At 43.8% G+C, this 26,642-nt stretch overlaps 1 protein-coding gene across 2 annotated transcripts in view; it reads right to left on the reverse strand.

Moving 5' to 3' along the window:
- Positions 1 to 7,626: 7,626 nt before the first annotated feature.
- Positions 7,627 to 26,642, reverse strand: part of ZBTB47 (zinc finger and BTB domain containing 47) — a 67,557-nt gene continuing 48,541 nt past the window's right edge. Inside the window, exons 3-6 of one of the 2 annotated variants that reach the window (XM_088453135.1) lie at positions 18,549 to 18,696; positions 17,839 to 17,954; positions 15,784 to 15,928; positions 7,627 to 11,261 (exon numbers count right to left, since the gene is read on the reverse strand). In XM_088453135.1, the coding sequence (XP_088309261.1) occupies positions 10,855 to 11,261; positions 15,784 to 15,928; positions 17,839 to 17,954; positions 18,549 to 18,696 (816 nt within the window). In that variant the 3' untranslated portion in view covers positions 7,627 to 10,854. Of the gene's footprint in view, positions 11,262 to 15,774; positions 15,929 to 17,838; positions 17,955 to 18,548; positions 18,697 to 26,642 lie in introns of both variants that reach the window. The other variant, XM_088453134.1, reaches the window with a different exon arrangement.

Below are 26,642 nucleotides of genomic sequence, written 5' to 3' on the forward strand. Positions count from 1 at the left end.
TATGTTTTAACACCTCATTTCTTCTTAAAGGGCCACTGAATCCTAATATGTACATTTTCAGTTATGAACCGTGAAGATGTGAATGAAATGTAACAATTCTCCTCCCTCTGCTACCTTACCGGCAGCTGAAGACCCCTACCCACCTCACCATCCTAATGGGGTCTGACACAAGTCTGTGTGGCTGCCTTGTCAGAACATCCCTCCATTTTCTCTTTAAGCAATGTGATCAGAACCAGAGACGGGCAGTATACGCTTTTCTGGGCTCTCTATGGGCCTTATTGATAGTTGTATGCAAGTGCAGCAGTATTGAGAGCTTGGAAATAAATGCAACTTCACCTGCATTTAGTGGCAGATCCCGGGGTGAGGGTGATTAAGGAAATTGACCCCCGAAACACCCAAAAATAAACCTCACCATAAACACTTTGGGTGACCGCGACCTCCCTCTCCTACCCGGAGTGGGCTAAGTGCTCAGAGGCGGAAGCCGACCCAAAGTGTTCATGAGGAGGGGGGGGTTGGGTGTTATGGTGGGCAATCACTCACCACTCCTGGATCTGCCACTGCCTGCGTTCATACTGCTCATATCCATCCACTTATGAAAAGAGCCGTGATCATCAGCGTGGCAGCCCTATACCTTCTGTAAGAGATGCGGCTGAAATCAGACCATTCCGACGACGTGCCCTCAGAACACTTAGCCTATGTAAAATGATAAACAGAGCGCTATTAAACTAAAATGTGTATGTAAAAAAGTTTAAATGTATATAAATAATGAAATCAATGCCATAAAATAAATAAAAACAAGACTCAATGTTTATAGTCTTTAGATAGAATATATGCGGTTCCAGTGTACTACTTTATGCAGGATTCCAATTCTATGCCTGATGGAGATGGACACCTGTTGGGAGCTACCTAACTGTCCTTAACTCCTATCTTCCTATGTTCAGACTTCTCTTCTCGGCTGGTCTCCTCGCACACGGGCGTACACTTCTGGTCCGGTGTTTCTGAACTTCCGGTTCCCGCTTGACGCTGACCAATGCCTTTTGAGCTGACACACTTTTTCAATGTAGCTGGTATTGGTATTAGCTCCTCTTTTTATACTTAAAAACTTCAAACAACTTTATTTAAATCTATGTTAAAAACGGAAGTTCTAACCCAGATATGGTAAAAATTGGAGGCAACCTCATGGTTTCTTTACTTAGAAGTTGGTCAATGTTTGATTAACTGTTATGTTAACACACTTAGCCTATGTGGACCCAGCTGACAGCCACAAGTGGACATGCCACTGAGATTCGTATGACTTGAAATCACCTGTAGTCGCTCTAAGTTGCATATGTTAGGCTCAGCTACATGCACAGTGCAAAACAGATTTCAGCGCAATTCTGAATCAGACCCAACAATTCTAATAGCCACAGTGCTTCTCATTATCCATGGTATGCAGCGTTGTACAGATACTAGATGCAGCATAGCATTCCAAGGATCTTACTCCATGTTACTCATATCTAGTAACCACAGTGCTTCTCATTATCCATGGTATACAGCATTGTACAGACACTAGATGCAGCATAGCATTCCAAGGAACCTACTCCATGTTACTCATATCTAGTAACCACAGTGCTTCTCATTATACATGGTATACAGTGTTGTACAGACACTAGATGCAAAATAGCATTCAGAGGATCCTACTCCATGTTACTCATATCTAGTAGCCACAGTGCTTCTCATTATCCATGGTATACAGCGTTGTACAGACACTAGATGCAGCATAGCATTCCAAGGATCCTACTCCATGTTACTCATATCTAGTAACCACAGTACTTCTCATTATACATGGTAAGCAGCGTTGTACAGACACTAGATGCAGCATAGCATTCCAAGGATCCTACTCCATGTTACTCATATCTAGTAACCACAGTGCTTCTCATTATACATGGTAAGCAGCGTTGTACAGACACTAGATGCAGCATAGCATTCCAAGGATCCTACTCCATGTTACTCATATCTAGTAGCCACAGTGCTTCTCATTAGCCATGGTATGCAGCGTTGTACAGACGCTAAATGCAGCATAGCATTCCAAGGATCCTACTCCATGTTACTCATATCTAGTAGCCACATTGTTTCTCATTACCCATGGTATGCAGAGTCGTACTTACTAAAGGTGGTAGTTCCCACCATTGAAGTCAATGGTGGGAATCACTCATTGGCTAAGAGAGGCGGAGGCTCACCTCTCTCAGCCAATGAACGCTCAGCCAATGTATTTCTATGCAGAGGCTGAGCCCTCATTTGCTTCCTTAGATGACGGTACATGTCCGTGGCTCGGTTATTGGCGGTTTGTTGTTTTCTGAAGACGATGTATGCCTACATGGACCAAAGAGGACCGGGACAAGGGGTAGGCAAGTATGGATATTTTTATTTTTTTGCTTAGAGGTTGTGTGGATGCGACATGGATAAGAGGACATGAATGGCTACAGGGATTGTGAGTTTGTGTGCGTGTGTAATAAACATGTACTTTCACTGTGTGTGTCCTGTGTTTATTTTAACATTTCTTTTGCAGGTGAACTAGAGGTACCAGCATTAATTCCTCACATGCTGGCACTTGTGGTTCTCCAAGTACCAGCAGGCGGAAGAGGCTTGCTGGGACCTCTAGTTCTACTGTAAAAGACATTATTTAATCTATTTTTATACAATTAACCTGGCACCCACCACCCAGGGGTGCCAGGGATAGCTCCAGGCTATCAGCCCAGGCTGGGGTCCCCACCTCTCCATTGATCCTCGGCTGAAGGCTTTGGCCAGGGGGAACCCGGTGAAAGGGTCCCTTGGCTGCAGCATTACAACCCCGCTAGAAAAAGTACAGTTCTAGTTATGGAAAATATGGGGGACCCCCTACTCATTTTGTCCCCAGTGGGAATTAAAAAAAATGCTTGTTTGCATGTTCTCACCCCCTATCACAGAGGATGAGTTTTAAAAATGTGCGAGTATAGCGCTATACTCGCACATTTGCAAAGCTTGAACCCTATTACATTTTGCCCTTATTTTTATAGTAAGACAGAAATTCAATGCACACAATTAAAATGTCCTCGAATATAAGCTTGGCAACTCCATCACGGAATCTAGGGAAAGAGCGATAAAAGCAGGTTATGCATTTATTTCTAAACATTGCCATTGAACAAATATACTATAAAAGGGGAACACATTTTTATTCGCTAATACCTAGTGACGAAACACGTAGGGTCAGTGCTTGTTGCAGAATAAGCGTATACTCCTGTGGTGGTATTGTATATTGCTGTCTACATGGTGCAATTTCATTGGGACTTCAATTAAGATGGAGGCGTCTGTATTTTAAAAACCTTTTACTTTGCCGTAAAACTAGAGAGTGCAGCAGCACATCGCGCAAAGCTTCTTCAGGAAATCACAGCTAATTGAAGCGTTATCATATTTCAGTTTTGATCCCACAATAAAGGTCTCAATTGAAAACTTCTTGAACAGTAGCTGCCACCCCCCCACCCAATCCCAACACCCCCCCCCCCCCCCCTCCCTCCCTCTCTCTGGGATGTTGTGCCATGGAGAGTAACCAGTTATCAGTGCACCCGTGCAGAACAGCAGGATTCCAAACCATGGACCCACAACAGTTCTGCCACTTAAAAGGGAGGTAGGTAAGTTCATGGCTAAACTAATGGGTTTAAAACACATTTTTTTCTTTGAGATGAGAGAGCGAACAAGAATGCATGCATAATAAAATCTTAAAAAAATGTAATAAAAAAAAAAAAAAGGTCAAAAACAAGACTTTCATTGAAAACTTAAAATAACCTCACAGCAGATGTTCAAATGTAGTTTTTATTTTTGTCAAAGAATTTTATAGCTATTTAAAAAGGAAAGAACATTTTGTTGTTTTTTTATTTTCAGATCGGCAATAGGCAAGTGGTTTAGATTTCATCATCCCCACAAACATCTGTCTAAATTGTGCTCTGGACAATAGCTGCTCACTAAATTTCTACAACTACACTGCTGATCTCCTACCGCCTCTAATTAACGTCTTTCCACTTGAAAGCACTAAAAAGACATGAAACCATTAACGTCCAATAATACAGTGAGACAGCAAAAAGCTGTAAAAATGTAAGCAAACAATATAGTGAAAAAAAACAAAACTTTTCATACATTAGGGAAATATTGACAAAATGTCTCTTTCCAACAATATCTAGTGTTGTTGAGAGTTATCTACAGAAGCTAAAACATAACGCCATTGCGCACGCCTTCCAAACTCCCAGAATGCTTTGCATTCAGTTACGCCAAGTGTCCTGGGACCAACTTCTAAAAGGTTTGCGCATGTGAATGATGACAAAGTTCTGAACTGCCGAAGTTACTTTGTACGTCCATGGATGTGAAGAGATATTTGGATTATGGAGACTTCTTGCCCTCCCAAAGTGGCCTGAACTGGGAAAGGCACAGTTAAGCTAAATAGGGTTTAACCACCTCAGAAGTTGACCTAGTACACGTTCACAACTGTCCTTTAGTCCTTGAGAGCACAAGATGGCAGCTTTCACTTGAGAAGTCCAGGAATGTCCTTTGCCAGCTGAAGGACATATTTTGTCTTTTCTAATGGTTTATACCATGAAGAAACAAACCACTGTTCTTACAATGTCTTCAGACCTTTACGCCGGAGACCAGAAGACAGGTGAGGTCACTTGACAGGTCCGAGTGATAGGAGCTGGTAGGCTGTGGTGCCATCCTGCGTAGAGATGAACTGAAGACATGATGATATTTACATAGGAAAAGCCAATGTTTCCTCTTATAAAATCCATAGTGAGGATGGAATTAAAAAAAAAACGAAAAAAAAAAAAAACTTTTGGGTCATCCATATACAATAGTGCAACAGAGACTAGAGCCCTCCAAGAGAGATAGGAGCTCAAAGCAGAGGGAGAAACCATGATCATAATCCCCATCTGGCTTCAAAAAAAGGTGTCAAAAGTCTAATTTAGCTGAATAAAAGTGAATTTACAGCTTTTGTCAGAGTTAAAGAGGGAGAGCAGGGGAGGGTATTCCAAGTACAGATTAGTGTCATGTGGAGGTTTTTATACAGAAAAAAACCAACATGTCAAAATAGATCATTTCACATTTTCAATTAGTGTCCATTTAAAACGCATTGTAGGGGAGGTGGCTAATTGGAAAGCAAACATTACTTCTGCAGGAGGGTAAAATCATATAAATAAGAGACTACTTCATGTGAATGAATGGAGCGTATTTCTTAAAAGCACCAGGTTGATGGAGGACTCAGTAGGGTTTATTTTAATTATTTGCATGTGACAGAATCCTACTGTTTCACAAGCACTTTCTGTTCTTGTGCAGTACCATCAGCACACCTGTAGATGGAGCAGTGCACACAAGCAAAACCTCTACATTAGCTGCAATTATAGCTCTGCTCCACATACAGACAGGCTGAACCTGAAATGCCCAATAAATAAAATAAACAAGCTCATTAGTTATCTTTCATTGTGCACATAATGTCAATTAAGCTTATTTGGATGAAGCTTCGCTTGTTAACAGACAGACAACACAGAGTTCAAAGCGGACCAGTGAGAACCAGGCAGGAAGTTTGCACCCTCTCTTTTCTAAAGTGACACGTGACAAATGCACTGTGGTGATTCCTGTGGCCGCCCCCTGCCCCACTCCCTATGTCATACCAGATCACACAGGGGGAACTATAAAAAAAAAAATTCTTAAGAAAACGAATATAAAATAAAAAATTGTTGTACAATAAAGACGTAATATCCCAATTCATGCCAATGTCACATAAAACAATCACGCCAGCCAGAAGCCCTATCACCATCTTATTTAGAGTGCAAGCTGCCAGGAGCATCTATTAAAGAGCAACTGGACAGTGAGAGCAAAGCAGTTTCTATGACGACAAAACATGTAGGCTGACATTTTAAAATGGACGTAAACTAGTTCTGCAAACTGTACCTTCCAACATGGCTCATTCCAGGGTGGGACAAAATGCTCTCTTCCTGGACTTCCCTCTTCATTTATGATTGCCGTCACCTGTGGTGAAGTGGTTAATTGATAAGAACAGTGTTTCATCACAGGTGATGGCAATCATACATTAAGTGGGACGTACAGGAGCAGAGCATTTTGTCCCTGCTGGAATGGGTCATGTTGGGAGGTACGGTCCTTATTTTGTGTGTTCACTCAATTTTATTCTCCACCTCGTGAGATGAATTTGCCTTGTGATATATTTTATTGTGGTTCGCGGAAAGGTACAACATTGTTGTAACCAAGTAAATTGCTCTCCCCTCGTCCATAGTAGTGAATAGGAAAGGGTGAGGCAGGCTGAGCTCAGACACTGCATTTTAACACTTGAATGAAATGGGATGCAGGCATGTGACCGGCAGCCACAATACCGGCAACGGATCTAACATGGTCGTCGAAATACAGATGCCTATGTTAATTCCGACGCCGGGACCCCGACAGGATGCCAGACCAATCGTCCAACACCAGGGGTAAGTATCCACGTAGCCGGGAGTGTTAGGCTCCCCCCCGAGGAGGGCTAGGCTAGAGGAAGGGGGGGGGGGGCTAGGGTTAGGCACCCCCCCCCCCCCGGGAGGGTTAGGGTGAGAGAAGGAGGGTTAGGTTTAGACACCCCTAGGGGTAGATTAGGGTTAGGCACTGGGGGTAGGTGGGGGTTAGGTTTAGGCACCCCTAAAGGAGGGTTAGTGTTAGGTGGGGAAAGGGGAGGGTTAGGCACGTTACTTGCCTCCATCGGGATCTGCACTGTTCGGCCTGCCGGCGTCAGTATTTCGACCGCCGGGCTCTCGTCCGGGGGTCATTCATACAGATTCCGAATGAAACAGATCGGCTGAAGCCACGAGCTCACAACTACAGTTTGGAACATTAATATTGGTTTCACTTCCTCTCCACAAGCCAACAGGAAAGTGAATAAAATGTAATTTGCCAATATCAGACGGGATTACAAAAAATAAAAAAAATTGGAGCAGAGGCTAGACCAGAGGTTCCCAAACTCTTTGAATAAGTACCTCAGTCAAATTGATTTATCCACCTGCACTCAACCATGGATCTCTCTACAACCTGAACTGTGGGGGTACCTTGAAGACCACGTTTGGGAACCTCTGGGCTAGACTCTGAAATGAATAAAGCCAATCATGATCTTACAACAAAACAGTGAAATGGTATATTCCAACTAATAATCCCTTTAATCCTCATTAGATGTCAAGGCCCTCCTTCATCAGCCTCCCACTGCCGTGAGCAAATTAATACTTTTTACTATCTAGGGTTATTCAACATGCGGCCCTCCAGCTGCTGTGGAACTACACATCACAGCATGCCCTTCCACATCTTTGCTATTAGGGCATGCTAAAGCTGTGGCAGGGCAGGAATCTGTATATACGACCGCCGGACGTCAGCCCAATGGGTGAAGATCCCGACAAAGGAGGCAAGTAGGCTATACCTACTCCGTAGCCCCCCCCTCCCATAGGGGTGCCTAACAAATCCCTCCCCCCCCCCCCTAGTGCCTAACCTCCTCCCGGGTTGCCTAAACCTAACCCCCCCTCCCCTAACCCTCCCAGGGGGGTTGCCTATCCATAAGCGCCCCCCCCCCCCCCCCCCCCTACCGCGGCCAAGAGGCCCCGACTGGCTTACCTTCGCTCAGTATGCCGGGCGTCAGGATTTCAGATGGGTGGATAAAGATAGACGTCGGGATTTCGACGCCTATCCTTAGTCCCATGCCGGGATTTCACAGTCGGGAAGCCGGCGGTCAGCATTTCGACCGCCCGCTTCCTGACTACATACCGGCAGGGCATGCTAGGATGTGCAGCTCCCCAGGAGGGCCGCACATTGAATATCCCTGATCTAAGGACTGCAACGTGTCTGTGGCTACAGTACCTCCCCCAACTTCTCTCTATTGCCGTTACGTAGCCTGAATTATTTTAGTGAATTCCACCTATAGACCTGCAACAGTAAATAGAGTAGAAAATTTGGGAGCACAGCATTTTGTACTAGGTAGTGGGGGTCATGTTGAGGGTCTGTGTTTGCAGTGTAAATATTGGTAAATGTAATTGCAAGTCTATTTTGCATTAACACATTTCCATATCTGTCTCCCCCCCCAAAAAAGGAGAACTCTATACAAATAGAATACAGAAAAGAAACGTTACAGGACTTCCACGTTTACCTTCATGCATTAAACACAAAGGGGAACAATATAAATAAGTTGGAGACTGCCATGATTTTTTTTTGTTTTCTTTTTATGAAGATTAGGATGGAGCGGGGCCTATATAAAGAGGACCATTTACCTACTGAATGTCAAAGAACAGGTCAATCCCTTCATTGCTGCATACACATTGAACATTATTACAAAGGGACAAAATGTACTGTGGGAGTTTCAGCACTAGAGCAGGGGCACACTTTTGCCCTGTACCAGTTCCGCCCCCTGAACACGTGATGTCACATGGGCCTTGGGCGCTCGGGGCAGCGCTACTGGCCGCAGGGTACTGTCCCAGGGGCACGCCCCTCTCTCTTCAGCCCTGGGGAGTTTGGTCGGTGACAGCTGACTATGGGCCCCATTTACAAACGAAGGGAAATACCAGCGGGAATATTCGTTTAGTATCACAAACGAAAATTCCACTTGTATGTAGTAATACTTACCCCTCTGGCGAGGTCCCGAGAAGTCCAGCGGAATCCTCGTCCTCGACGAGGTCCTCTGCTGGGCTGCTGGCAGCCTAACGCTGCCAGCGACGGGGCTCCAGGGTCATGCGCGACGGTCCGTCTGCGCATGTACATGACAGGGAGACCCGGCAGTGCCTGGAAGGCTTCGTTGAAACCGGAAAGGCACCTCCGGGTCTCCATTGCCGGCAATGGGGCCCGCATCGCTCTCGCCATCTTTTAGATGGAGAGAGCGATGCTGTACAAACAGCGGTAATCTAAGGTAATCTAAAATGGCTGCCTCGTGCATTGAAGATGGCTACACATTATAGAGATTAGCAAATGTCAAAGTTAGCCATTCCCAGAATAGTGTACATATACAAACAGAACAGAACCACTAGCATTGAGATAACTGCTTTAATATTGTGTCAATTATTACAATAATTAAAGCAAATATCTGGTTTCTGTGGATTGCCATCACCTTATGCAGATATAAATAAATAGATGCATGTGTATTCCACAGCAACCAATAGCATATTAGCTTTAACCAACGTGAGACCATTAGACAATTAAAAGCAGATTCTACTGGCAGCTGCTTTTTGCACTCGATGCTGTCATATGTGCAGTAATGTAAGGAACTCATACTGCTATATTTAGCAGTAAAAATATTAACTTTATGAACTAACAAAGATAAGAAACTTCTATTAAAGGGCCACATAGGGTAAAATAACAGGACACCCAATATAAAAGGCATATATCTAAAGTTCCCACATAATAGGAGTTAAAGTGCACCCATCTCCACAATCAATGGAGGTAGCCATTTTGTGTGGCGAACCAATATCTGGCCAATCAATCCGTTCGTAATCAGTGACATCACTGAGGCACCAATAGCGGTAACAGGAAGTAGCACGTGCATAGCAAAAACACCTCCCCCATGTCCCCAGCCTTACCTAAAGTATTTTTAGTCTGACAAGATTCTTAAAAAAAAAATAAAAAATTAATATATACTTATAGACAATCGTAGCAGCTCACACATACGAAGCAACTTACATTTTAAGTTTAGTAGTATTTTAAAAGCAATGTTACATGAAGGAACTGAGTGTCTAGGGTTGTAGACGGGTGTCTTCACCTATAGTTTTCTCATAATCAAGCCACAAACCAGCAGCAACTATAATGTGTTCAACATCTCAACTACACAGTACAAACATTACAGATGTGCTGCCCATTGCTCTGGCCTTCCTGCAAACATTCCGTGATGCCCCCTAGTCTAGACAACTATTGGACTAACATGACCCAAAACAGCATAATGAAATGCATAAAGTTACAACAAAATTAAACAAAAAAAAAAAAAAAAAACATTCCTACTGATGTAACAGAAAATATCCTTTCCCCTTCATAAATCTGTATTGGAAATGCTATACCACCACATGTAACTATGGTGAAATGATGAGGACAGGTAGTTGAATAGAGGTATTTTTTGGGGGGTGGAGGGCAGAGAGAGTTTTTTTTTTTTTCTTAAACCAAATCAATTGTGAGTAGGGGCTGCATTCCTGGTCTGTACATCACTCTCGTCCACTGAAGTGTGATCAGGTCATGTAGCGGAGAGTAACCACGGTTGTTTAGAATCTGTCCACAAGAGACTTAAAACACCTTTTTCTGCAGTAGGTTTATATGGTCTGCAAGGATTCCTCAGGTCTTCTCCAAACTCAGCGTAGAACCACATTTTCCCTCATTTGTTGTATAATCCCAGAAGGCCAGGGAGGAGAACCATATTCATCTAGGTTTGAGTCTATCACCTCTTTAAACAAGGCTTAACCAGGGTGCAAAACGCGTCACGGACAGGTATAACCGTTTAACATATATAACGAACAGAAAATGACCAAATAAAATAAAAAAAATAATAAAGTCAGTTAAAGCAGGGATTGACCATATTAAAATTAATGTGCCTAAAAAAAAAAAAAAAAAAAGCACTGTACCAAGGATGCGGCTGGTAGCCCTTAGTCCTCACCTTCCTATTCCGGTGCTGCGAGCAAGTTATGTGCAAGAGGAGCAAAAGTAGGGTGGGAGCTGCAGAATTACACAAGGTGTTTTATCTACACTGGAGACTGAGCCACAAATGTAGAGAGCAGAAAACAAAAACGAATGACCAGGATTCAAACGCGTTTCCTTGGTGGGAGCACTTCAGAACGTTCAGGCCAGTCTTAGGATGGACTAGTTGGTATTTGAGTTTATGCGACCAGCAGGGAATAGAGGAGGTGGTGGAGGGAGGTGGTGCGAGGGGGGAGGCATGCTGTGTGGTAGCGAGTGGAGGAGCGGCAGAGAAAGAGGGTGTTGTGGTAATGTGGGGGACAAGCCTGGGCTGGATTGACCTGGTGAATTGCCGCTTTGCGAGGAGGCGGAGAGACTCGCTGCTGTTCCAGGACTGCCGGGAGTTGGGGGATTGCCGCCCTGGAAGCACTTTTCCCTGTGCGCTTTCAGCATGTTGGAGAAACGAAAGCGCTGGCCGCACACGTTGCAGGGATACGGCTTCTCACCGGTGTGCGTCCGGCGATGTCGCTTCATGTTAGGCCGACTGGTGAAGCTCTTGCCGCAGATTTCGCAGATAAAAGGTTTCTCTCCTAAAAAAAAAAAAGTAAAGGGAACAGGAATGGGGCAGACACTGGTCACTGGCAAGACTTATACCCAACATACATGTAAAACTTGCAATAAACAGCCGGTTAAGTGCCTGGACCTATGGAAACAGACTATCCCCCCTACCTCAAGCAATTCGCAGCCCATCTCAAATTGTAAGAGGGGAGTCCTGGAAAAAGCACTGAAGATACTACCGACCAATTGTCCATGCATTGAAGAGTTCAAACAATAATCAAGACAACTCCCCCAACCCCCGCCCCCCCCAAATAAAACTCGCACTACCCGAGCACACGGGTCACCTTGGCCCTGTAGCAGAACACAAGGAAATCCCTATATTGTATTCCCAGAGTTATATAATGCATGTCACACACCCATAGGCTCATTTCCCTGATAGCGGAGCTCGGACTGTACACAGATGTAGTGCTCTGTATCATTATAGCGCTGTACAGTAGTATCCCATGCCACACACCCATAGGCTCATTTCCCTGATTGCGGAGCTGGGACTGTACATAGATGTAGTGCGCTGTATCATTATAGCGCTGTACAGTAGTATCTCTCATGCCACACACCCATAGGCTCATTTCCCCGATTGCGGAGCTGGGACTGTACATAGATGTAGTTCTCTGTATCATTATAGCACTGTACAGTAGTATCTCATGTCGCACTGCGAGCATTCAGTTCAATGGTCAATTTTGAATGATTAAAAGTCCGTACTTACAGCACATTTCCTCAGATAAGACAAATAACATGATTTCTTTTTTTTTCTACTGTTTTATTGTATTGCACAGATGTAATGGATCATGGAAAGCCCTTTTACATGCTGGGACAGAGGTTCTGTTAACCCTATAGGCCAGGGGTTCCCAACCACGGTCCTCAAGGCACACTAACAGTCCAGGTTTTAGGGATAGCCATACTTGAGCACAAGTGACTTAATTAGTACCTCAGTTATTTTGATTTAACCATCTGTACACAATCATGGATATCCCTAAAACCAGGACTGTTAGTGTGCCTTGAGGACCGAGGTTGGGAATCTCAGCTATAGAGCATTAAAATTGCCCATTCACATTACAGACTTTTTACTTTACTTTTAAATTATTTTTTTGCCCTCACCGAAAAGGAAGAATTAATGTATTTCAAAAGAATATTACAGCTGGCATAGCCTCTTTATAAGATCACTGACCGTTACGACACGAACTAGCTGATCTCTCCCTGGCCTATTGCTTACTGACCCCTCAGACATTAGAATGCTGCACAGACTGGCAACTGCTGTCATACTACAGGAAATCAGCGCAAAGCCTCGTGCCAGCCTCAATGTAACAGAAGTGTTGCAGGATGGAGCTTATTAAAATCATATTTCTATATAGAGGTCAGTCTAATCCCGCCCTCCGGCTACTCCCTGCCCTCATTAGACAGATGCTCGCTATTAACTCTCCGCACAGAACTGTACCATCCTGCAGTGCTGCGGGTGGGGACACGGCAGTGCAGTTAGAGGTTGCGTCCCTTTTCCTAGCAGTCTTCCCTCCCCGCTAGATAAAGCTGAAAGTGAATGCAACTGTCTGGGTGGGTGACGACACAACAGGCTGAAATTTTGCAATAGAGCAGCAATAAATGCAGCCACTAAACCAACATTGCCAATTCTTTTTTTTTTTTTTTTTTTGAAACATATCAAAAAGAGCCTTTTGCAACATTCAGAAGACGGTGTAATGACAGAGCATGAACGCATTTAGCATTTGGTGCAAAACAGGTGCAGCGTCCAACACTAAACATACACGCAGTAAAATTAGCTAGTACCTATTTCTGACTTGACCCTTATAAAACCCCCTTTCTATACATGCTTGTGTATGATATGGATGTATATACTGTATAATGCAACTCACATTCTAGGTTTATTAGTCTCATAAAGAAGGGTGAAAAAAAGTCAGTACATCGATGAGTGAGATGCGGGTAACACGGAAGGAGATCAATGCGCGACAGTGGGATAACAACACAGTATGAGCGCAATAGAACAGTGAGCAAAGTGTGACATGGGGGTAGTAACAGAACAGCAAGAGAACTATGTGTGACATGGGGGTAACAGAACAAAGCAGGAGAGCAATGTGTGACAGGGGGTAGTAACAAAAGCAGGAGAGCATTGTATGACATAGGGGTAGTAACAAAGCACAGCAGGAGAGCAATGCATGACATAGGGGTAGTAACAAAGCAGGAGAGCATTGCATGACATAGGGGTAGTAACAAAGCACAGCAGGAGAGCAATGCATGACATAGGGGTAGTAACAAAGCAGGAGAGCATTGTATGACATAGGGGTAGTAACAAAGCACAGCAGGAGAGCAATGCATGACATAGGGGTAGTAACAAAAGCAGGAGAGCATTGTATGACATAGGGGTAGTAACAAAGCACAGCAGGAGAGCAATGCATGACATAGGGGTAGTAACAAAGCAGGAGAGCATTGCATGACATAGGAGTAGTAACAAAGCACAGCAGGAGAGCAATGCATGACATGGGGGTAGTAACAAAGCACAGCAGGAGAGCAATGCATGACATAGGGGTAGTAACAAAGCACAGCAGGAGAGCAATGCATGACATAGGGGTAGTAACAAAGCAGGAGAGCATTGCGTGACATAGGGGTAGTAACAAAGCACAGCAGGAGAGCATTGCGTGACATAGGGGTAGTAACAAAGCACAGCAGGAGAGCATTGCGTGACATAGGGGTAGTAACAAAGCACAGCAGGAGAGCATTGCATGACATAGGGGTAGTAACAAAGCAGGAGAGCATTGCATGACATAGGGGTAGTAACAAAGCAGGAGAGCATTGCGTGACATAGGGGTAGTAACAAAGCACAGCAGGAGAGCATTGCATGACATAGGGGTAGTAACAAAGCAGGAGAGCATTGCATGACATAGGGGTAGTAAAGCACAGCAGGAGAGCATTGCATGACATAGGGGTAGTAACAAAGCAGGAGAGCATTGCATGACATAGGGGTAGTAAAGCACAGCAGGAGAGCAATGCATGACATGGGGGTAGTAACAAAGCACAGCAGGAGAGCAATGCATGACATGGGGGTAGTAACAAAGCACAGCAGGAGAGCAATGCATGACATGGGGGTAGTAACAAAGCACAGCAGGAGAGCAATGCATGACATGGGGGTAGTAACAAAGCACAGCAGGAGAGCAATGCATGACATGGGGGTAGTAACAAAGCACAGCAAGAGAGCAATGCATGACATGGGGGTAGTAACAAAGCACAGCAGGAGAGCACTGCATGACATGGGGGTAGTAATAAAGTACAGCAGGAGAGCATTGCATGACATGGGGGTAGTAAAAGCACAGCAAGAGAACTATGCGTGACATGGATGTAACAGAACAAAGCAGGAGAGCATTGCATGACATGGGGGTAGTAATAAAGTACAGCAGGAGAGCATTGCATGACATGGGGGTAGTAAAGCACAGCAGGAGAGCATTGCATGACATGGGGGTAGTAAAGCACAGCAGGAGAGCATTGCATGACATGGGGGTAGTAAAGCACAGCAGGAGAGCATTGCATGACATGGGGGTAGTAAAGCACAGCAGGAGAGCATTGCATGACATGGGGGTAGTAATAAAGTACAGCAGGAGAGCAATGTGTGACATGGGGGTAGTAAGAGCACAGCAGGAGATCATTGCGTTACATGGGGGTAGTAACAGTACACAGCATTAAAGTGATGCGAGACATGGAGGTAGTAACAAGAGAGCAATGCAAGACATGGGGCTGGTAACAGAACACAGGAGAGCACTGCGTGACATGGGGCTGGTAAAAGAACACAGGAGAGCACTGCGTGACATGGGGCTGGTAACAGAACACAGGAGAGCACTGCGTGACATGGGGCTGGTAACAGAACAGGAGACCTATGCATAACATGGTGGTAACAGAACACGGTGGATGTTGGAGAAAAGGCGTCAAACTCTTGGTATGAAAGGGAAGACGACGACAATGTTTGCGACCCACAAAAACAGGAGGAGATGTACACAGTGAGCAGAGCATGAGAAAGAAACACACAGAAGAGGATAAGAAGAGATTGCAGGCATGATGTATGATACATACAAGAGAGGAGGAATCAGAAAGTCAATATGACAAATGTACAATAGGAGGACAGGGAGAGAGGACATGACACAGGCAGCAGATACAGAAGAGACACAGGGGACACGACAAAGTGAGAAGGGAGGAATCAGGACAGTGGATAAGACATGTAACACAGGAGAGAGGAGGCAGACATAGGGCATGACAGGTTACAGACAGGACAGGAGAAGCTGATCCTGGCACTAGGAATGAAGGGTTCAGGGTAGGGCATTAGGAGAGCTGATAAAACGGTTAGTTGCAGACTAGGGTTACTTTTACCTAAGGAAGGTCAGGTAGATAGGTGGATGGACACAGGTATGAAGGGTGGACGCAGGAATGAAGGGTAATAGTATTAAAATGTTTTGGATAGGGAGAGAATAAACAATATTAAATGAATGTCCTTACTTTCCTTACCGGTATGGGTCTTCATATGTTCATCAAAATACTGTTTCATGTTGAAGTCTTTGCCGCACCACTGGCACATGAACTGCTTGTGCCCAATATGGATGCTCATGTGTGATCGCAGCTGGTACTTGTACTGGAAACGCTCGTGGCAGTTCTGCCAAGAGAAAAAACAAAACAGAAGCTAGAGAAGTCCAAGCATACGTGTCTCATCATAACTACTATATAGTCTGGCCGCAGGATGGGCAGCAACGTCTCATGAGGGGAAGGGTCGCACACTGGGCATTGCCACAACTGACAAATGTCAGCAATATAGGATTGTCATGATAAAATAGCTACCAAAGATATGGTCCACTGGAGAACATGGGGGTTTGTCCGGGCATGCAAATTCTGATCATCTTTTAAGAATTCAGGGCCCCATTTAGTAATAATGCATAATCCCTTCAGCACTTCAGGTTGTGCCATCCTTTCTGTATTCAACAAACAGTGGTAATCTAAGACTAGCGTTACTTGTCACTGCATCACACTCTTTAGATGTGCAAGAGCAATGCGGTCCTTCCAGGCACTGCCAGACTGACCGTCACGTAGAGTAGCCCTTCGCTGGCAGCGACAGCCTGCCAGCAGCTGAGCAGTGGACCTGCTGACAACCTGTGGCAAATTGGTTTGCATCACTGAGATACTAAAGAAAATATGCCGCTGGTATTTAGGTTCATTGTTAAATGGGGCCCACAATTTCTATAACATACTAAAGAAATTCAAATTCTATTGCAATGTATTTAGATGATGAATAAAGTTCATACTTTATATTTATTTACAATGAGAGTTATGGTAAGAACTTACCTTTGTTAACTCTCTTTCTTCAAAGTCCATAGGGTCCACAGGGAGACCTTGGGGTGAAGGTGATGGATCTGGAATCAAGGGCACCACGCAGTTAAAAGCTTTCAGCCCCCCTACTAACCCAACGGAGAGGTATGTAGGGGGACCGGACCTCGCGCTGTCCTGAGAGAGCTGCGACTGCACCACTTGAAGAAAATGGCTGCCGGAGACCTCAGAGGGGGCGTGGCCTGAGGAGGAGGAGAACCGCTCAGAGAAGCCAAACCTCAGAGGAAAGGTGCCCTGAGTTGAGGGGAGCAGCTGCTTGAAATGGGGAAGCTGCCTCCCCTGGCTGATTGTTAACCCCCCGGGACGCTGGTTCCCGCATGAACTGTCCCTAGTGGTCTAGTGGATCGCAGTGGCTAAAGTCTGTGTCCACACTCAGCCACCTCCGGTCTGTCCCCTGAGACCGGAGGTATTGACTGCCTTACCTGTCCCCTTAGTGTGCGGTTGCAGTCTGGGCCCTCCCCGGAATACCCACAGACATCCCCAGCTCAGTACTGGCGTCGCAGCACCGGAGCGGCAGCGTAGACATCCCACGACAGTCTGCTGCTGCACGCCCTAGTTGAAGTAAAATTAAACCAAATAAATAAAAACAAGCTGAAGGGCTGCGTAATGGTGACCCGACTCCGGCCAGGCACCAACGAAACTGAGGTGCCTCTGGCTCGAGGGCGGGGTATAGGGAGAGTGGACCTAGTGCATACTGGGAGCTGAAAGCCTTTAGCTGCGTGGCGCCCGGATTTCAGATCCAACACCTACACCCCAAGGTCTCCCTGTGGAGCCTATGGACCCTGAAGAAGAAATATAATTTACTCAATTAAGAAAAGTGAAAAAAAAAACACCCCAGTAAACAAAGTATATTTTCACTTTAGAGCACATACGCTGCAGACACATATGGGATGTCGCCATTTTGTCAGCTGGAGTATTGAGACTGAGTCACTCAATTTACCTGTAACTTAGTGATACCACCAGGCCACCTCATAAACCAGTCTTCAGCCCACAAAATGTGACCCTTCCTGACTCCATTCCCTCACAGGACCCCATTGAATTACTAGGCAGTTTTCTCAACATAAAGCTACACAAAATGGCCACCTCCACTGTAGGCAACATAAGCACTTTATAGAGTAGTAATGTGCAGCTGGTTTAGTACTGACGTCAAGATATCACCACTTAGTAAATAAACCACAGTCTTACCTCACACTTGAAAGGCTTCTCCCCGGAGTGCTGCAGAGAGTGGACCTTCAGAGACATGCTTCGTTTGAAGGACTTCCCGCAGGTTTCGCACGTGAACGGCATGTCCTTTGTGTGAGCTGTTAGAAACCACAGATAAAAGTTAACATACCGCTTGCACCGTATGTAGGCCTCACTGATCTGTGTTCTGGTGTACAGTGTCCCCCTATTACACAAGGGATAAAGGTGAAGAGCAGGTCTACAGAAATCATGGGATACCAGTACTTTGCGGAGTGTTCTAATTCTTGTGGGGAAAATAATGTAACCAGTGGTTGGGATACCCTGAGGAACATTTGGACATGAAAGAGGAAAGGCTGTGGGTATTTATAGTGGTTGGTCAGAAGTAAGTAGTAGTACCCAGACAGTGCAATAAAGGATTTGCTTATAATGCTTTTGCAACTTCTCCTTCCAGAATAATGAGGGTGCTGCTGTCATTTGAGTACCGCCATTTAGGAATGAAGGACCTACGTACATTACCAACACTGTGTCCAGGATAAAAATGTTCGCTTATAATTTAATACGTTTTATTTTGAGCCTTTGAACACCAGTAATAAAGAGGACTTCCCTCAGCAGAGCAGTGCTGTTATCGCACAGTTTACCAGCTAAATAATGGATAATGGATGACAGTATGGGAGAAAATGGCGGACAGGAATAACCCAACCTCCCATACTCACCGACCAGGTGCTTCCGGACATGAGCCATAGTGTAGAATTTTTTCTCACAAATGTCACAGGAGAATTTCTTTTCAGCATAACCGTGTACGATTTTATTGTGTTCATGGAGAGACCAGAGCTTCTTAAAGGTTTTCCCGCACGTTAAACACTGCAAAGGAAATGGGCACAGAGGTTATGTATACTCCGTATAGGGAAATACCATAATATAAACCTATACAAATTCACCCAAAACCTGGGCAAAGCGTTCGGAGCAGACGGCAGTCAGGAAAACCCTGTACTGCGTGCTAAATGCCTACAAGCACACGTACTCAGACAAATGCATACACACACTTTATACAAAACACACTAATGGTAACAGGAACAATGGAATCCAACTCAACTATGAGAGAATTCTAATCGCCACAAAGTGTAGAAAAAGGAACCAGCAACACATTACATAGAGCTCTATTTATCCAACGATGTGTTTAGGTTTACTATACTAGTGACTACAGTGCAGGTGATTACATCACTTACAGGATCATTAAACATGTTTAAATAATAATAAAAAAAAAAAGTTTGCTAGATTTGCCAGCAATGGGGCTATTTGAGCACGCATACCTACAGTACAGGTAGGGGTCAAATCAATTAGGTGCAAGTTGGGTCCTGCAAGCCGCTCTCATCGCAAACAGCATTTGCAATTCAATTCCAAAAAGTGCATTAATTTTCCAAAAATGTTTTTTTTCTTTTCAAAGTTATTTTTTATTGAAGCAAACACCGTATATCAATTTAGCAAGACATGAATGTAAAAGGTCCAGGACAGAAGAGGAAAGCAGTACATACAGTGTCAAACTGTATACAATAAACATATTCCAGTGCAAGTCCATAGGCCTTTACATTGCGCACTCACACTCCCCCATAAGCAAATGAAAGGTAGAAAAAATAAATAAAAAAGTAATTTCAAGGTAACAATGTCAGAACACAGTGCGGAACCTCTGGCACACTCCTCCCAGTGAATAATCATGTACTTGGAGGGGTTTAAATAACATTTTTGGGTAATACAAAACATGTCAGTTTCCAGGTGACTCTCTCTAAAATGCTCTGGCCAGAGGCCGACCACACCTGGCTAAAATGGCTGCCACGGCACTGAAGGGGTTTTCCCTCATGCCATGGTGTCATCTTTAAAGGGACAATGTAGGTGCAGGGTGCCATGTACTGTCTGTACATGTAATAATGTTATTTTACCATGTTGTATTTAAAGCACTGTGCGCAGTTTTGAAATTGGGGAGACCTGTTTGAATGTACAGACGATGCACTTATGGGGAACGTACAAGGTATTTTGTTTTATAAGGTAGACAAATTGCTCACATAGGAAGTGATATGGTAATTGCCCTAAGGGTTTGGTGACTGAACAAGCCTTTTCTTTTAAATGCAGTTTATATAAAATACAGGTTTAGGGAAAGAAAAAATGGTTTTTAAGAAATTACTTATTGTGGAACTTTTCTAAGAACTCCCTTTTCTTATGGTCACTGACCGCCTTCTATACGGTCCTGCTATCTCAGATTTTTTTTGGGGATCCAGGATGGTTTGCCTTACTTTTTATGCACTTTTCAGGTTGCTTTTTGCAGAAATGTCATTCACCCTCGCTGCGAGTACCCTGAATTGGCATTTGTAATTGAATCTCGCATTTCTCAGGTGCGCAAATTTACGCAATGTATGCTGGTTTCAGGAAAAACTCGCTATCGCAAACTTGCTTCTGATTAACTCGATCCTGTATTGTTACTGTAATGGTGTGTACACAAGGTACGGTCAGTGATAACGATATCGCCGATGGATCGTCCTGCACCTTCCCGGTGTGCTGGATGATCGGTATCGTTCATCCAGCACACCACCGACGGGCCAGCGACCCGCTATCAACCATCGCGGGTTCCTATGAAACCTGGACGATATCAACCAGGTTGGCCTGCATGCACGGGCGATGGTAGATATCATTATCGTCCATACGTGCCGCGCATCACTGGTTGTTTGTGGGTTGGTAGGCACAAAAAAAAAAAAATTAACGATCTGAACGATAACGTAGATATAGTTATCGTTCATATCGTGCATTTTTATCGTACCGTGTGTACGCACCATAAGGTCACTGGAGACTGCTTTAAGCACAAAAATATCTATTGCAAAATCCGAACACACACACAAACACTATATGCAGCAATCAATACACATTTTTCAAACCATGCATGTAAATTCTCATCTTTTTATGGAATGGTTTTACACTGGCAAAAAAGCCGGATCATAAAATAAATAAAATATATATATATATATATATATATATATATATATATATATATACATATACATACATATATATACATACATATATATACATACATACACACACACACATATATACATACACACACACACACACACACATACATACATATACACACACACACACACACACACACTATATAGACTGCACCCATTGCTCCAACTCGTCCCAGGGGTTCTCAATGGGGTTAAGAGCTGGCCAGTCCATCCGGGTTACAGAATTTTCTGTATACCAGTCCAGTGTCGCCCTGGAAACACTAGCGTTCCAGCTAGGCTGTTTCAGCAGAGCGCCACACCCTGCCCTATTTCTAAAGGGCAGAAAGCACCCTGCCCTCTGGCACAGTGCCCCGCTGACACAGCCTACGGGTTCTGTCCACTCCCAAGGGCCTCAGTGTCATGCGGGTGGGGAAAACCACGGTGCAGCAGTCACCGCAGGTGAATGTATGCTGGGCGCATGCACCCGGCATCCACTCACAGTGACCGCAGTGCTTGGGGGCTGCCCGGCCTGTCCGGCAGTGCCGGGCATGCCCCCAAGAGTGACGGAAAGGGGACGCGTCAAAGACACGCCCCATTTCCTCTAGGTCTGGTCCTGGATCTAGAGTGAACACTAAAACATGACAGATGTCAATGTCGTCCCAAAAACAAAAAAAAAACAAAAAAAACAACACTTGTTGTTTCCATAAGACAAGTGCATGGGCAACCCTACGAAGTGTTCTTGTCGAAACCGGCACACCAGTGGACATTTGGAATTCGTGTGCAATGGTAAGCATTAGACCATTTCACTTGAACGGGGGTGTCCAGTCACAAGTGTGCGCGCGCGCGTGTATATATATATATATATATATATATATATATATTTTACACACATACACACACATATATATATATATATATATATATATATATATATATATATATATATATACACACACACACACACACACACATACATACACACACACTACCAATCAAAAGTTTGGACACCTTCTCATTCAATGGTTTTTGAATACTTAAAGTTATTTTCAACATAGTTTTGATGTCTTCAGTATTAATCTACTATGTGAGAAAACATATGCAATTATGTTGAAAACAAAATAAAAAAAAAGTGTTAAATCAAAATAGGTTTTATATTTTAGATTCCTCAAAGTAGCTTTGGTGACAGCTTTGCACACTCTTGGCATTCTCTCAATCAGCTGCATGAGGTGTCTCCTGGAATGGTTTTCCAACAGCCTTGAAGGAGTTCCCAGAGGTGCTGAGCACTTGTTGGCTGCTTTTCCTTCACTCTGTGGTCCAACTCATTCCAAACCAGCTCAATTGGGGTTAGGTCGGGTGATTGTGGAGGCCAGGTCATCTGACGCAGCACTCCATCACATTCCTTCTTGGTCAAGTAGCCCTTACATAGCCTGGAGGTGTGTTTGGGGTCATTGTCTTGTTTAAAAACAAAATGATGGTCCCAGTCAACGCAAACCAGCTGGGATAGCAAGATGCTCCAGAATGCTGTGGTAGCCATGCTGGTTAAGTGTGCCTTGAATTTTTAATAAATCACCAACAGTGTCACCAGCAAAGCACCCCCACACCACCACACCTCCTCCATGCTTCACAGTGGGAACCACACATGCAGAAACCATCCGCTCACCTTCTCTGCGTCTCACAAAGACATAGCGGTTGGAACAAATAATCTCAAATTTGGACTCAGCATACCAGAAGTACAGATTTCCACTGGTCTAATGTCCATTCCTTGTGTTTCTTGGCCCAAACAATTCTATTCTTCTTGTTGTTCATCCAAGTAGTGGCTTCTTCGCAGCAATAAGACCATGAAAGCCGGATTCACGCAGTCTCTTCTGAACAGTTGATGTTGAGATTTGTCTGCTACTTGAACTCTGAAGACTTTACATGGTCTCTAATCTGAGGTGCTGTTAAGTAGTGGTTTCTGAGGCTGGTAACTCTAATGAATTTATCCTCTGCAGCAGAGGTAACTCTTGGTCTTCCTTTCCTGGGGCGGTCCTCATGAGAGCCAGTTTCATCATTGCGTTTGATGGTTTTTGCAACTGCACTTGAGGATACATTCAAAGTTCTTTAAATTTTCTGTATCGACTCATCTTCATGTCTTAAAGTAATGATGAACTGTTGTTTCTCTTTACTGAGTTGAGTGGTTGGTGCCACAATATGGATTACAACAGTAGTCAAATAGTGGTGTCCACTGTGTACTAACCCTACCTCTGCACAACACAACTGATGGTCTCAAACACATTAAGGAGGCAAGTAATTCCACAGATTGACTCTTGACAAGGCTCACCTTTTAATTCAAAACCATTCCAGGAGACTACCTCACGAAGCTGATTGAGAGAATGTCAAGAGTGTGCAAAGCTGTCATCAAAGCAAAAGAGGGCTACTTTGAGCAACCTAAAATATAAAACCTATTTTGATTTGTTTACAACATAATTCCATATGTTCTTTCATAAGTTTTATGTCTTCAGTTTTAATCTACTATGTTGAAAATAATTTAAATATTCAAAAACCATTGAATGAGAAGATGTGTGCAAACTTTTGACGTGTGTGTGTACACACCCCCCAACAGAAGAAAAAAACAAAACAAAACACAGTTACTGTAGTAACAGACATATCTCATGCATAGCAGAGTTTATTCGCCGTATGCATGTACAATTGCAATTAAAAACGCAAAAGACAGTTCTTCCGATAAGAGCTGTCCTTTGCAGTGTGAGGAATTCCACGTTTATGACCTAGTAGTCCTACTGTGCAAGCGAGGCTGTCGGCCAGCTGAAGTGCAAGTTGCGGGGGACACTGGGAGATATCATATTCGATCCATCTCAGGGAATTATGCGTAAAGCAGCCCTTAGGCTACTGGGTACAAACTCTGGCAAGTTTTTGGAGTATTGACCACATTTCACTGTTCGTACATCCTGCTCTGTATGTAAAACAGATTATTTTTTTTCTCCAACATACAGCCTCCCTAACCCTTGTTAGCTACAGGAGTTCATCCAACAATCATCTTCTCACGTGCAAAAAAAAAAGTTTCAGCTGCAACGTAATTTGAATTATGAAAAAATTCCCAAAAATATTTAAATATACACTACCATTCAAAAGTTTGGGGATCACTTAGTGATTTTCTTTCAAAAATAAGGAATTTTCTGTTTTTATCAATGAAGACAACATTAAATTAATCAGAAAACACAATACATTGTTAATGTGGTACTAGCTGCAAACATCTGGTTTTTAAAAGGAATATCTACATAGGTGTATAGAGGCCCATTTCCAGCAACCATCACTCCAGTGTTTTAATGGTACATTGTATTTGCTAAGCGTGTTAGAAGACTAAGGATATTTAGAAAATCCTTGAAAACCCTTGTGCAATTATGTTAGCACAGCTGAAAATGGGTTTTAGAGAAGCTATAAAACTGGCCTTCCTTTCAGCTAGTTAAGTATCTGGAGCATCACATTTGCGGATTCAATTATACTCTCCAAATGGCCAGAAAAAGAGAACTTTCATGTGAAACTTGACAGTCTATTATTGTGTTCTTAGAAATTAAGGCTATTCCATGCGAGAAATTGCCAAGAAACTGAACATTTCCTACAACTGTGTGTACTACTCCCTTCAGACCCCAAACTTCTGAACAGTAGGGTACATTTAGGGTTGGTAGTAATTGCCATTTAAAATAATCAGAGCTGCAATGTACAAGTGGCTCTGTAATCTATGTAAAGCAATCGTATACAATAAAAGCAAAACAGTCGTTTCCATGACACCATAGCTTCCTATTGCCAAAAATTTTTTTATAATATATATATTTTTTTTTTATTCCCATAAACAGACATGTTCCCACAACCAAAGCCACAGATGTACACCCATCTACTGGAGTATCCAAAGTATGAACAATCCAAATACATCAGACTTTATGTCTGAAACATTTATCGGTTTATGGGCCATATCCAATTAGACGTGAAAACGATTTGCACCCTTCGCCTGAATGTGCCACTTTTCGCCGCCATGACCTGTACCAGTTTTGGGGCAATTCTATTGGAAAAGATGCAAAGCGGCATTCGCCCAAAAAATTCTCAATGTGTTATCTGCGGATAGTGCAGGTGAAATTGGGGACTTCTGCCTGTACCCCCAAATAAGTCAAACTAAGATTGGGGGCCAAAAGTAATAGGGTGAGAGTTTAGAAAATGCGAGTTTAGCAGTAACCGCTCGCACTTTTTATACTCAGCCAAAGTAATATAGCGCCCGAGAACAGGCAAACTCACATGTTTTTAGACTCAAAAAACTCAATTTAAACTCTTTCAGATGTTTTCCCACTTTGAAGATAAAACTTGACCAGTGTGAGACTTTATTGCTAAGCTCTCACCCTATTACATTGGCCCAGGGAAATAGTGTAGAAGTGTATTAGTGACCATAAAGGAATTTGGGATCTTAAATTGTGTCATATGGCTGTTATACGCATTTTTCTCTAACCGTGGAAAAATGAGAGAGCTATTTTTTTTGGGGGGGGAGGGGCAAAATAAATGCTGTAGTTAAATTGGGGGTACATTAAAATGGGTGCAAGCATATTTTTGTGTCAAAAAAGTGCACTTTAAAAATTTTTTAAAAATACTGCAGCTACCTGCAATGTTTACAACACAGGTGTCATCCATATGAACCCCAAAAAAACCAGACCCACTACGTTAAACTCATTTCCCACCACTTCTTTTTTTTCACCCCAAAATTCACGTCATTGGCCAAATTAAGCCAATTAAAAAAAAAAAGTTTGGCTAATTTGTCATTGGGGGTTGGGGCGGGGGTGTCTAAAAGGTTCTGCAACAAGTTCCCACATTTTTAGCCAAAAATAGGGAATTTGCATAAGTTTTCAACTGCTCCGAGATGGTGAATACAGTTCGCCAGTTTTTGCCTATGGAAGTATGGCAGGTGCAAAAAGTACGGCAATCGGATAGCGCGATACGCATTTTGTGAAAACTTATTGCAGCTTTTCGCATCTAATTGGATACGGCCCAGTGTGTGAAATACTACCCGCTGCAGGAAATCAATTCTTGGAGTGAGATAAAGTGAAGTTGCCCAAAGCAGCCAACCAGCTACCGTCATTTTTCTGGCACAGCCTGTATAATGATAGACAGAAGCGGATTAGTTGGTACTTTCTCTCTCCAAGATTTGATAAATCTCCCCCTGTATTTCCTATTGAGTGAGTTGCGCCTGGAGACGGAATATAAATGAATTCACAAAAGACCCAGACAGGTTTCCAGTCTTATTTTCCGTTTTAACACACGGGGCCCGATTCAGACCCGCTCGCTCGGTGCGTTCGCACGCTGCCAAAGTATGCAAATCCCGCGATCGCACGGCAAGGCATTAGCACGCCCACTATGTCTTGGCGTGCGATCGCAGTGTATTTAGACGCCCACCAGCCTGACACAAGACGCCCACTTTCCCTTAGTAACATACGTCATCTCCAGGAAGTGTATGCAACAATCTGTAACATTGAGTAACATCGGAGCCATACGCAGCACTTGTGGCTGACCGTACCCTACCGCAAGCACTGCGAGTGCTGCTGTGTGTAATACAGCCATGTGACGTATATGCTGACGATGCGTCTTAATTATGCACGCCTTTGAAATGGTGTCCAGATGCACAGACACGCCTGCGTTCGCACCACCACACCCCCGTTTCCATCGACCACCCCGTCACCACCCGATCGCATGGTCTGGTTCGTCTTATACGCATGCGCAGATTGCAAACATGGGCAGGCTACGTGCGAACGCAGCCTAGTGAGCGGGTCTGAATCG

Source organism: Taudactylus pleione, unplaced genomic scaffold, assembly GCF_031769625.1.
Source record: "Taudactylus pleione unplaced genomic scaffold, aTauple2 ptg000571l, whole genome shotgun sequence".
Lineage (NCBI taxonomy): Eukaryota > Metazoa > Chordata > Amphibia > Anura > Myobatrachidae > Taudactylus > Taudactylus pleione.